General features: G+C 48.3%; 2 protein-coding genes and 1 pseudogene across 3 annotated transcripts; 2 read left to right on the plus strand and 1 right to left on the minus strand.

Annotated features, from left to right (window-relative positions):
- Positions 1-1,050: 1,050 nt before the first annotated feature.
- Positions 1,051-3,225, plus strand: LOC123405211 (annotated as a pseudogene).
- A 934-nt stretch (positions 3,226-4,159) lies between these two features.
- Positions 4,160-6,329, plus strand: LOC123405212 (protein ALTERED PHOSPHATE STARVATION RESPONSE 1-like). Its single transcript, XM_045098989.1, has 4 exons — positions 4,160-5,056; positions 5,176-5,336; positions 5,414-5,637; positions 5,735-6,329. The coding sequence occupies exons 1-4, from the start codon at positions 4,162-4,164 to the stop codon at positions 6,327-6,329; spliced, it is 1,875 nt and encodes a 624-aa protein (XP_044954924.1). The 5' UTR covers positions 4,160-4,161.
- A 44-nt stretch (positions 6,330-6,373) lies between these two features.
- On the minus strand, positions 6,374-12,133 carry LOC123402847 (bZIP transcription factor RISBZ4-like). Of its 2 annotated transcripts, none has more exons than XM_045096805.1 (5): positions 11,727-12,133; positions 10,800-10,905; positions 10,397-10,553; positions 10,202-10,277; positions 6,374-7,079 (listed from the first exon to the last, which is right to left on the minus strand). In XM_045096805.1, the coding sequence occupies exons 1-5, from the start codon at positions 11,886-11,888 to the stop codon at positions 6,645-6,647; spliced, it is 936 nt and encodes a 311-aa protein (XP_044952740.1). In that variant the 5' UTR covers positions 11,889-12,133; the 3' UTR covers positions 6,374-6,644. The 2 variants fall into 2 exon arrangements, with proteins under 2 accessions (XP_044952740.1, XP_044952739.1); XM_045096804.1 differs by having other exon boundaries at positions 10,397-10,556; positions 11,727-12,129.
- Positions 12,134-12,533: the final 400 nt, after the last annotated feature.

A 12,533-nucleotide genomic window follows, 5' to 3' on the forward strand; every position in this document is an offset into this window, starting at 1 on the left:
ACTACGCATATAACAAAACCATCTACGCATATAGCTAGTACTACTAGGGCTAAAATAAATAGGAGTGGGATAAACGAATTATAACCTCTGATTGGCCACTTGGCCGCAGCAGTAGCGGTAGCGTCAGCAGCATCCTCTGCCGCCTTCTTCTCGGCTCCGGCCATCTCGCGGAGGAGACGGGCGGCTTCGCTTGGTGAGGACATGGCGACGACGAGGACGACGCGGACGTAGACGAGCAGTCACGTGATCGCTCCCCAAAAACCTAATCGCCCCTCTCCCGTATAGGAACCGGAGAGGCGGGATTTCGGAGGCCTGCTCTCCCGTTAACCGTGTACGCGGTGAACCGGATGGAGTCGCCGGCGGCAGCAATAGCAAAGGAACGAGCGCGTGAAGCAGAGGCGATATGATCTCGTGACGACTAGGATTCGCGTTAGCCCTGCTTATATATGCAGTCGAGTGGAGAGACGTGGGCTGGACCCACGTCCGAGTCGGTAACAACCCATGATCCGACGTCTCATATTGTGGCGCATTCGTTACGTATTCTCCGTTTCGGACCGGCAAAAATAAGCGCGTAGGTATAAGCTCGGCTCATTCCCGCAACCCGTGGCGTGGCGAGGCGGGCGGCGGAGGAGGAGTGCGCGAGGGCCTCTTCTCTTTTCACTCTTCAATAACATGTAGAAGAGAGATCCTTATAAAGGTGTCCAACTTCTTCTCCACTAGCGGGATGAGACTAAACTTTCCATCACCACCTTGTCATGCCACTACCTATATGGGGCCTTAGAGATTCCTGAAATTCTCTTATGGACCTAAAGCCCATCACAGATTTCAACAATAAATACAACCAATTGACCGAGTCAAAAGCCTTAGATACATCGAGCTTTAAGAAGAGGTTGCAGCTCTTCTTTGTGTGCAAAGCTTTGATGAGATTCCACACATGAAGAAAATTATCGTGAATGCGTCGTTTCTGGATGAAGGCACTCTGCCTCTATAATACGATGTTGTCAAGCATAGACGTGGCTCTTGGCAAGTAGCTTGAAAAATGCCATAGATTAGGCTCATTGGCCAGTAGTCATCCACATTCGTGTGAGTATTTTTTTATGATTGATTTAATCATTTAAATGTGTAATAACTAATCCCTCCGTCCCGAAATTCTCGCCGAACGCAGAGTTCATTGGTAAATTTGCAAACAAATCCTTGCAAGATGAAAAGTGTCTCAAACAGAGCCCTCCGCCCCGTCTTCTTCCTTCGCTCGTCACCCGCGCGTTGCCAAGGCCGGCGTCGGTCAGCCGCGACTCGCTGCAGCCCAACGAACCGGTCAGGCGCCGCCCAGAACTGCTTCGCTGCCGCCACCCGGACCTACGCCACCGCGACCCTCTCCAACCGGCCAAACCTACTCTCCCGCCGCTGGCGAGACGTGCTCTGTCGCCGTCGCCTAGACCTATGGTATCGCCCAAACCTGCTCTGCCACCTCCGCCCAGACCTATGCTGCCGCCCAAAACTGCTCTCCCGCGTGTCCTCGATCTCCGGCTGCTGCCTCTCCTCGAGCTTTGACTACATCTTCTTCTTGATCTCCGGCTGCTGCTTCTCCTGAGCTTCCGCCGGTAGAGCTCTGCTATCTTCTGTGCTTCTCCTGTACCCCTGATGTTGCTGCTCCTGTGCACTCTGAAGGGAAGGTACAGAGTAAATTCAATCAAATTCAATGTTAATTTTGGAGAAAATCAAAATCAGACAAGATTGTTGGGACTCCTGGGATGTTTGTTCACTTTGGTCAGTTTGCTGCTCCTAGACATCGACTAGAGAGAACAAAATGGTGACTGGTCAAATCTTTTTCAGTCAGTTTTCCGAACAAAATGTATGATAACTACAAAATTCAGAATGGTGACTGGATTTAACTTATTTCAGTTTGCCCAGGAGTAGATGGAGTTAGATGGAGCTGTATGAAGCAATATCAAAATTCAGAATGGTGACTGAATTTTAACTAAATTTTTCAGTAAAGTTTTCACTATGTCAATATACTTTAATTTCAGCACATATACAGATGAACTTTATACAACATGACCATTTTAACACTAGGAGTATTTTAAAAATACTCCAGCAAGGAGTAATGCATAAATTTGGAGTAAATTTTGACAATAATTCAGTTTATTGTTAAATGACAGTAATTGACAGTACTCCAGCAAGGAGTAATTCAGTACTTGGATTAGCTTAGACTAACACCAATCATGCAAACATCAACACCCATTGTTGAAAACAACAATCCAATTATTTGTCTTTTTCCTCCGGTAAGCAAGTACACGCTCTGAACCCAGTTGCACTTGGGGTTATCTAGCTGATGGATAAGCTAATCAGCTTCATGTTTCACTTTCTTCCTCCTTTGCTGTGGACTTGGTGTTATCTAGCAGATTTCCATGCATCGTTGATTGGTTAGAAAAATAACTAACCTAGCAAGGTATCATGTAGCTCTAGACTAGCAGTAAGTCTGTCAAAATGTTGGTCAAGGTGGAACTTTTTTACGAAAGGAAGTTGGCACATCTATCATGTGAATAATACCAGAAGGAAGTTAATCTTCTCTTAGCAAACATAGCAGAAAGTGAGAAGCAAAACAAACAGGTAAATTGCATTTGGTAAAGATGACAGTAAATTCAGTTAACTATTGTATCAAAATTCAGTTAAGTGACTTGTCGACTGAATTTTAAACTTGGTTGCAAGCTTTGAGCCTGTTCGGCAACCATCTAGCTCCGTAAAATACGGAAGCGGACGGAGCACCACTTTCGTGACTCCAAGGCCGCTTTAGGAGCGGAGGTGCAGGGCAGAGAGCTGCCAAACAGGGCTTTTATATTCAAAGCAGTATACAATACTGAATTTTTAGCAACATAACTAAATCTGTTGAGCAAGATTCAGTTTGACAATATCTTGCTCTAAATTTACACTGTTGAGCTGATTGCACAGTGGCTATCAGAGATATCTCTTGCTGTAAAATTCTGTTCTAAATTTAGCAAAATTTTGCTGCAAATTCAGTAAAATTAACACATGAGCAAGTAATTCGCCTTCTGCAGCCGGAGATCTTGGGGCACTGGGCATGGAGGGTCGTCCGAAGGGAGCAAGACGGCTCAGCCTTGCCCCTCGTCCTGCTGCTACCCTCCTCCCCATCCAGGTCACTCGTTCTGCTCCAGGACATCGCCGCTGACGTACTCCTCATTTGACCTCGCAAGGGGGAGCCTTTAGTTTGCTGTTGTCGGTGTGTCCGCGGGTTCTAGCAGCAGCTGCGGCTCCCATCATTTCCAGTTGGTGGTGGTCCGGATCCAGTGCATGCGGCCTCGCAGCCGTCGTCAGCCTCGCCGGATCCGACGCAGGCGGAGCCGAGTGCCGCATCCGTGGGAAAATGAAGGATTTTTACTGTATAAAGGGAGGGAAAGCTGCGGCGGCGGAGGGAGCGGCGAAGGAGACAGGTGCACCGGTGGAGGAGGATGCAGTTGCACTGGGGAAGCAGGGGAGCTCCAACGGAGGGGGGCACGCAGCTGCGGCGGCGGACTGCGTGTTATATCGAAGGAGGCGGATTACGGCTTTTGTCGGGAGAAGGTGGAGTTTTTTTTTATAAAAATGCCCTTGCGACAAGAATTATGAGACGGAGGGAGTATATTACATCTAAATATGTCTTAAACACATCCATGAATAAAATGGACTTTTGGGCATTTGTGGTGGATAATCGGGGATGCCCCAAGAAAAACACCATGGTAAAAGGTGCTCATACCATCTGTCTACCCACCTACGAATAGACAAATGGAGATACACATGTCTCTTCTTTGTTTCCATCGGCCTGATTCAAGCCACGCCAAGATGCAACTTGCGACATCGACGGCAGAAATACTGTCCATCAATCCAAGGAAAGAAGCACACTGTGTGAAGCGTCGCGGCGATTTCTTGTGAGCGAGGGATTCTTTGCAAACCTGAAGTGAGTTCTTCCATGTTTCCCTCGGCTTCAGTTCACCTCCCCAAGGAATTCTTCGTTTCTTGCCGAGACCCGACACAACCAAAGCATCTCAAGACCAACTAATCCAATCCCTACAAGAGCATGCAGCAGAACGAGATCATAATCACGTCCTCGTCCCGAGTCCCGACCGACCCAACGGCAGCAGCAAGCAACCTGGCCTGCCGGGACCGATGGGCTGCTCCTCGTCGAAGAAGCTCGACGAGGAGGAGGCCGTGAAGACGTGCCACGACCGCCGGAGCTTCGTCAAGAGGGCGATCGCGCAGCGGGACCTCCTGGCCTCCTCCCACGTCGCCTACCTGCAGTCGCTCCGCCGCGTCTCGCTCGCGCTCTTCTACTGCCTCGCCGAGGACGAGCACCTCTACTTCCTGCAGGACACGTCGGCGCAGTGCACCCACCGCCCGTGCTCGCCGGAGAGGAGGGCCGTCCTCCTCGTCGTCAACCGCCTGAGGCAAGGAGGGGCGCCGGTGCACCCGCTGGTGGGGCGGTGGGACGGCGAGGCCGGAGCCGCCGAGGCCGCCGTGGTTGACGGCTTCTTCGGCGTGGATCCTCGGCTCCTCCGTCCTCCGGCCAACGACGTGACAATTTCCTCGCCGTTGCACCTGCCGTCGGCATGGGACGTGTTCTGGGTCGACCCCTTCTCTTCGCTGCCGACCGATCGCGTTGGCTATGTGAATCGCGGCGTCGAAGAGGTGAGCAATGCTGATCAAGAAGGTGGTGAGATACCGGAGCTGGAAGAAATAAGCAATGAGGACGGCAGCAATGGGGAAAGCGAACCGGAGGAGGAGGAGGCGCCTGGTCATGAGCAGGCAGAGGCAGCGCAGGCGGTAGTGGCGCCACGGGAGGGAGAAGAGAAGAAGAAGGCGGGTGTGAGCAACAGGCTGAGGGTGCGGGCGAGCGCCGAGGTCGAGCAGCAGAGCACCCCCGGCCGATTCACCGTGTTCGTCGACAGGCCGCCGGCATCCGTGGCGGAGGCCATGAGGGACATCAAGGGCCATTTCTCCAAGATCGCCGATACCGCCGGCGAGCTCTCGGTGCTGCTGGAGGTCGTCCCCTACAAAAAGAAAGGTACTGTCATGCAACACCTCTTCCATGTCAATCGCTCTTCTTCATAGTAGAACAGAGTGGATCATTCAGGCATGTGGTAGAGCTGTAGCATTGATCATTGCCATCTTGTACATAGACAGTTCAACCACCTGCTCCGAGAGGGGACGTCGATGGCGACGACGGCTACGAGCAGGTCGGCGCCCGTGAAGCTTCGCCGGAGGCATTCCAGCTCTTCCAGAGCCACAAGGAGAGCCTCGACAGGCTCTATGCGTGGGAGAAGAAGCTCTACGAGGAAGTCAGGGTACGTTCGATTCGATCGATCATCACAAGTTGAGAACCAGTTAAGATGAAGATGTGTGATGTAAAATGTATTTCCAGGCAGGGGAGCGCGTCCGGCTGTCGTACGAGAAGAAGGTCGCGCAGCTGAGGAGCCAGGACGCCAACGGCGCCGAGCCGTTCGCCATCGAGAGGACCAGGGCCGCCATCAGGGACCTCCGGACCAAGCTCAACATCTCCCTCGCCTCCGTCGACGCCATGTCCCGGAGGATCGTCGCCGTCCGCGACGACGAGCTGCTGCCGCAGCTCGCGGAGCTCATCCGAGGGTACGTGTACTATTGTTACGGTGTGCCGGAGCGTTCCCACCAAGAATGGTGACGCCGCAAGTGTTTGATCGGTGCTGCTCGTCGCTGTTCTGTTCAGGCTTGCAAGGATGTGGCGGGTGATCGGCGACGCGCACCGGGTGATGAAGCGGACGGCGGACGAGGCGAGCTCTGCCGCCGGGGCGGAGGGAGGCATCAGGGGGCCGCCGCCGCCGCCGGGGCCGACGCGCGCGGCCACCGCGGCGGGCGCGCTGGCGACGGAGCTCCGCGGCTGGCGCGCGGCGCTGGAGGCCTGGGCCGAGTCGCAGCGCGGGTACGCGGCGGCGCTCTGGGGCTGGGCGCGGAGCTGCGTCAAGGACGGCGAGGACATGCCGCGGCTGATCGTGGCCTGGGCCCGCGCGGTCGAGGCCGTGGACGTGGACGCGGCGACCCGGGCCGTGGAGGGCGTCGCGGCGGAGGCAGCTGCCATCGCGACGGCCGCGCGGCGGCGCAGCAGCAGCAGCGCCGAGGAGGAGCCGCCGAACGAGGAGGAAGGGAAGCGGAGGGTCTGCGTCGGGCTGGCGGCCGCGCTGGGCGCCATCTCGGAGGCCGGCGGCCTGGCCTCCGCGGCGTACGGCGAGCTGGTGGCCGAGATGGACGATAGGGAGCGCGAGGCAGAATTGGCGGGAAGGGACGACGAAAACAGCCCACCGTAAACCTGTTGTAAATGAGATGGCGGGAAGGGAAGTGCACCGTGTCATATGTAAATGAAGCTTAATTACCACTGACTGACAAATCCCAGTGAACTGACATGGTCTTGGCATCATAAACATAACTCCGGGTAGAAAGTTCCATTACATAGTAGTACTAAGCACGGCGAAGACACAGAGTTATTACCGACTGACGCGACACGAGAGGACTCTGAAAAACTCAAGTCCATCAAGAGTTTTCATCAGCTCAAACACTTTGATACGGAGGAACGTGCATGGATAGTGCGTGCGTGCGTGAATGCGGTGTCTGGATCGCGGCTTTCACTTGGACATGGCGCCGTTGGAGCTGGAGTCCCAGCCCCAGACGTCGAGGGCGTCCCCGTGCTGCATCCGGCTGCTGTGCTCCAGGCTCTCCAGGCTGGCCATGCTCTGCATCGGCGAGCTCTGCACCTGCTCGGCCGGGGACAGGCTCCCGAAGCACGCGTCGTCGGCGGCGCCGCCGGGGAGGAAGTCCAGCCCGGCCAGCACGTCCGGGACGCGGCACGGGTTCAGCGCCGCCGGGGACAGCCCCAGGTGGCCCAGCCCGCACGACAGCGCGCCGCGCGCCACCATGTCCTCCGCCAGCTTCACCTTCACCCGCAGAGCCTCCACGTCCGACTTGAGGATCCGGTTGTCCGTCACCGCCGTCGTGAACTGCTGGTTCGCGTCCGTCAGCTGCTTGAAGATGGACGCGTTGTCGCCCCGGAGCTGATCAACCTGCAGTTCAGTCAAGCATCCACATGTCAGAACGGACTCAACTGAACTATCTTTACCTACCCTAAATTACCCATCATGCCATCCACAAGTTAAGAAAACGATTCAGATTTTCGCTCCTGTCAAAATCGCCGTGACGTATCGTTCTTATAAGTTTGGACAAGAAATTGGTACAAACACATGCGTAATGTAGTGGCTGAAGCCGCCCCTTGCTTGAGGGCAGACCTCGGTTTGATCCAGGGATCCTGCGGCTTTTCTAGTCTCTCCATTTTCTTTTTATTACAATTAGCATGCACATCCTCCTTTGCACTAGGTTTTCATGGCCGGTCCATGTTATTACAACTAGCATGCACATCCTCCTTTCCACTACGTTTTCATGGCCGGTCCATGTTTTTATCTTTATTTTTATGTCTTTTTTCTCATTAATTTCTTTTATTTTTCCTATTATTAAATTATTTCATAATTTCCCAAAAATCCAAAATTTAAAAGTTGTGAGTTCTAAAAAAATGTTCATGAAATCATACAATGTTTGTTATTCAGAAAATTCGGACTTTGTAAAAAAATAATGAATTTAAAAAATGTTTACGATTTCTAATAATGTTCGTTATTTCAAAAATGAATTGTGGATCAGACAAATGTTCATTATTTAAAAAATATTCAAAAATTTGGAAGAGTTTAGGAAAATGAAAAAGTAATAAATAAATAAGTAAATAGAAAAACTAAGAGAAAATGTGAAACCGAAAAGAAAACATAAAACGTAAGATAATAAAAAATAAAAACCAGGCAAAAAGAGATTCATTTTGCGAAAGCGATGGACACTAAACTGTTGATATGAGGTTTATGTACGAGTGGTTTAATATTGATTTTCATATTGTTTGAAATTATGCTAATAATGATTATTATTTTCATACTGTCATGTGGTCTATTCTAGTAGTTCTCCATAAGATTGATCTAAATAGCTTTAGAATTTAAGCGGTTAAGTCTTTTAGGTTTAGGTTTTACTTAGTTCTTGAGAAGTGTTTATATGCCTAGGGGTTGGAAGTAGTTTGTGATCGACGAGATTAGTTGTTAAAGTTTTAAAAATCCCATTGTGCTACACAATAAAAAGTGTGGCGTGCAGCCACGTCAAATGCATTGTAATTACATGGACACACCGGACATCATTAAAGAGCGTGGAAAAAATAAAAAAGTGTCAACATGATGAGCCGCTGTGTTAAAATTAAAAAAATAGAGGACGCTCATACATCGAGGTATTGAGTCATACTTATTTGGTTATGGCGTAATGTTTTGACTCCCGTTGCAACGCACGGCATATTTGCTACTTAATAATAAAGCAAATAATGCTTCTGTCGTACGTCATAAACATTACCCCTAAAGTTGTTTAAAATTACCCACTATGCCATCCATAAGTCAAAAGAAAACGGTTTGTTGTTTATCACAAATCGCTCCGCCGTGTATTGGTTTATAAGGGGCTAAACCGAACTTTGGCACCTAAGTTCTCCTAGCATACTGGCTCGAGCGCGCTCCTTCTTTCTGGAGGACCTGAGTTCGAATATTGTCCTAGCATAATTTTTTCTTTTTTTTACCTTTTCTTCTTTTTCTTCTACCAGGCTTATTCAAATCAAGCAATTTTCGTTTATTTTCCCCTTTTTGTTTACCTTTTCTTCTTTTCTTCTATCAAGCTGATAGAAATCAAAGCGATTTTTGTTTAATTGTTTTCCCATTTTTGTTTATCTTTTTTTTCATCAGGCTGATTCAAATCAAGCGATAGGAATTGGGAGGAGAAGATGAAATGGACTATTTGTCGAAGAGGCCAACTATCTATGATAGGTTGTCTGATTGTATACCACTAACTAGACCGCGAACAAAAAAATTGCCCCAAAGGCCTCTGGATTAGTTCATCTTGATTTCTTTCACTCATCTACGGCAGTATGCACACGAGCACAGCGGCTCCCGGCGTACACAACATCAGCCAGATATGCATAAGAGTGGTTGCTGGATTTTGAATCTATTTTATGCTCCCATGCGACATTTGGCCAGTGAAAATCTTGAATTGCACTTTTGTAGGGTAAGTTTATCTTTATTTGTGTTCTAACTAAAATTTATCAGATTATAGATCATTTTTTATAAATTAAGAGCGTGAAGCATTTTTTTTCTTCCGTTGCAACGTACAGACCCTTTTGCTAGTACTAATAAAACAATTAGTGCTTCTGTCGTCCGTCATTAACATTGCCCATAAAGTTGATAAAAATTACCCACAATTGCCACTTACAAGTCATAGAAAACGTTTTAAACAGAAAAATCTCTGGACTGAGCCGGCCCCATGTAGGCACCTCCTATATTACGTTCTGCGCATTGCAGCACACCTATTTGGGCCGGCCCATGCATAGCCGCCTGTTCTTTTAGTTTAGTTTTTTATTTTACTTTTCAGTTCCATTTTTTTCTACTTTAAAAATAACTTTTCTTAAATTTAAGAAACTGAGAATTTTGAAATAAAATATTAAAAAAACATAACTTTTTTGAGAATTCAAAAACTACTCAGGAGTTTTAAAAAATGTTTGAATATACAAAAAAATGTTTAAATTTTTAGAAAATGTCTGTAAAATGATAAAAGTCAATAATTTTAAACAAAAGTCAGTGTAAAAATCTTAAAAACAGTTTGTGCCTCTGTTTTTAGTCTCATTTTTTATTTTCATTTTCTGTTCCATTTTTTAAAATTTAAATAATATCGACTTTTGAAAAACTTTTGCAACTTATAAAACTTAGAATTTTGAAATAGAATTTCGAAGAAAACATAAAATGTTTGTGAATTCAAAAAATGCTCAGGATATTTGTAAAAGTATTCCCATATTCAGAAAAATGTTCATAATTTTGAGAACAATGTTGGTGAAAACAATAAAAGTCCATGATTTTGAGAAAAAAAGTTTGTGTATTATTTTTTGAGTGCAATTAAAAAAATGTTTGCTAATTCAAAAAATGTTCATGCATTTCAAGAAATGTCCTAAAATTTTAAGGACGTAATATGATCAGCATCCTTGAAGATTATAATTATTTTTCTCCCGTTGCAACGCACGGGCCCTTTTGCTAGTGGATATTAATCAGTTTGATTCATTGTGATGACTTGCCTGCGTCTCCAGCTCAACCAAGTGGGCTTGCTTCCTCTTCCTTGACCGCCGCGCCGACTCCCGGTTGGACACCATCCTGTAGTAATTGGCAAACAATCATTCAGCACAGACCTTCAAGGGTTTATGATTTGAGCGGTGAATGAAGAACAGAAGGGAAAAATAAAGGCCATGATGGCTTGTGTTTCTTCATGTTACCGTCTCATCCTTTTCACGTCCGTTGTTGGGTTCGTGCCGTTGTCGCACAAGCCACCGTCGTCGAACATCGACTCGCTGTCAGAGTCCGAACCGCTCGTGCCTCCGAAAGCTTGGCTCTCTTTGATGCTCAGATTGGTCGCTGACGTGGGACTCGCCGCTGCTGCATAGATATAGAGAATTAAACAGAGCATGAGCAAGACACACTAGTCATGTGTTGTAACCGAGCCCGGTTTAGACGCAACGGCACCTACTATGCGTCTGCGAAATATCTGAATATCATGTGAGCCCGGTTTGGACAAAACAGCAGCGACATCAAATAGTATCATGTGATGAACCTTTCTTCTAAACGCAATCTTGTGAGCTTACTGAAAACTGTGGAAGATTAACTGTGAGGGTGCGTTACCATAGATTGACGACTGCGACTCGATTGTCGTGGAGACCGCGGGATGCCGCGCGCCGAGGTTCGGGGACTGAGGCCACAGGTGATTCTGAATGGTTCCATTGAGGGTCTGCTTATATGGGAGAAAACGAAAGAAATTCAGTAGAGTGAACAAACACCAAGTGGAGCTCTACAACGGAACATCTCATGCATAGGGGATAGCTGTATTATTCGTTTGCATCTTCTAGTACTGAGGAAAGCAACCTCAAGTCATTCACCCGAGATAAAAGCCAGCCGCTGGAGATGACTTGCATACGGATGAGTTATCCATACACAAGCTAACTTCACCACGTCATGTCGGGTTCGCCATTTTCACTGAACATTTCACCGAAATTTTGGCAGTTTCGATGATTTCGGTGTATGTCCAAAAAACAAATAGTTTTGGTGACACTTGATTATGGTAGACTCTAGCAGAATTCAGATGTTTGACAAAACTTGATAATATTTTGATTGAATTTCAGTCAAATTCGAACACACCTTTTGGTGTTGGCCGAATTGAAAAGGCAAAATCACCATAAATTTCACTGATTTCAGCTAATGGAATGAAAGAAATGAAAGACTAAACACACTCCTAACTTTCTTTAAGCCACCTCCAAAATATATTAGTTATTTCCTTCTCAAGGATGTCAAGCACGTTGTTAAGAGGAAAAGTCTAGGTCGCATGGCCCGCATCTCATCCACAAGCCGCAGGTGGTACAACTAATTCTAGTCGGCAGGAATCACGCAAGCACCATCTCGTGACATCAAGGGAAAAAAAATTAAAAATATACGCATGCGTCGCGTATGATCATATCAGAAATTCAGAACACGTCATGCCATGACCATACAAAAACTCTATGCTACGCACACGACGCGAGCCGAGAAGAGATCGGTCGAGGACGACGAGCTCACCGAGTCGGCGAGGCCGAAGGCGCAGGAGAGGTCGGCGGCGGAGAAGAGGCCGTAGGGCCCGTTGGCGCCCGCGGCGGCGCCGCCGCCGGGCTTCTGCTCGGAGAAGAGCCCCCGCCCGCCGATGAAGGCCTCCAGCTCCAGCTCTGACGTGCACTTCTTCATCGCCGATCGCCTCCGTCCGTCCGGCCGGCGCTGCTGCGCTCGTAAGCGAGGGGGGAGAGAGCTGAGCTGCGGAGGAGGAGGAGTCTGGTGGGTGCTCCGGTACGTGGCGTCGGCGTCCGGTGCTTTTAGAGGGGGGAGATGCCGCGGTGAGGTGAGGCGGAACGCTGGAGGAAAAGCTCTTTTCGGCGCTCGACCGACCGATGGATCGATCGATCGGATAGGGAAAAAAAACAAAGGAAAAGAAGAAAGGTGGCTGGCTGGCTGGAAGGAGTGAAGTCGGGCGTGGAAAGCGGTTCGGCTGGCCTCTCGGGCGCCTTCTTGGGGATATCTACGGTTCTGCCACTCGACCGGCCGTATCAAGGAGAGAGACGCGGGACCGCGGTTTTCTTTTTCGGGAGGATCCTCGTCACCCCGAAATTGCTACCGCGGTGCGAGAAAGAGTGACGTCCGTGCATGGGTGTCGAGCTCCGGTGGGTTCTTTGCTTCTTTTTCTTTTATACAATGCGAGTGTTTATATATATATATATATATATATATATATATATATATATATATATATATATATATATATATATATATATATATATGTAAACACTATCATATGAGCGTACACATATATATTTTATCTTTATGAGCATTTTCGAA

The sequence above is a fragment of the Hordeum vulgare genome, chromosome 6H (genome assembly GCF_904849725.1).
Source record: "Hordeum vulgare subsp. vulgare chromosome 6H, MorexV3_pseudomolecules_assembly, whole genome shotgun sequence".
NCBI lineage: Eukaryota > Viridiplantae > Streptophyta > Magnoliopsida > Poales > Poaceae > Hordeum > Hordeum vulgare.

Coding starts and splice junctions, on each gene's coding strand:
- LOC123405212 (XM_045098989.1), top strand. CDS start 4,162: ATGGGCTGCTCCTCGTCGAAGAAGCTCGACGAGGAGGAGGCCGTGAAG. Junction 5,057..5,175: donor CGTCCCCTACAAAAAGAAAG/GTACTGTCATGC, acceptor GTACATAGACAG/TTCAACCACCTGCTCCGAGA. Junction 5,337..5,413: donor AGCTCTACGAGGAAGTCAGG/GTACGTTCGATT, acceptor ATGTATTTCCAG/GCAGGGGAGCGCGTCCGGCT.
- LOC123402847 (XM_045096804.1), bottom strand. CDS start 11,888: ATGAAGAAGTGCACGTCAGAGCTGGAGCTGGAGGCCTTCATCGGCGGG. Junction 10,906..11,726: donor CCTTCGGCCTCGCCGACTCG/GTGAGCTCGTCG, acceptor CCATATAAGCAG/ACCCTCAATGGAACCATTCA. Junction 10,557..10,799: donor GTCGCAGTCGTCAATCTATG/GTAACGCACCCT, acceptor ATATCTATGCAG/CAGCGGCGAGTCCCACGTCA.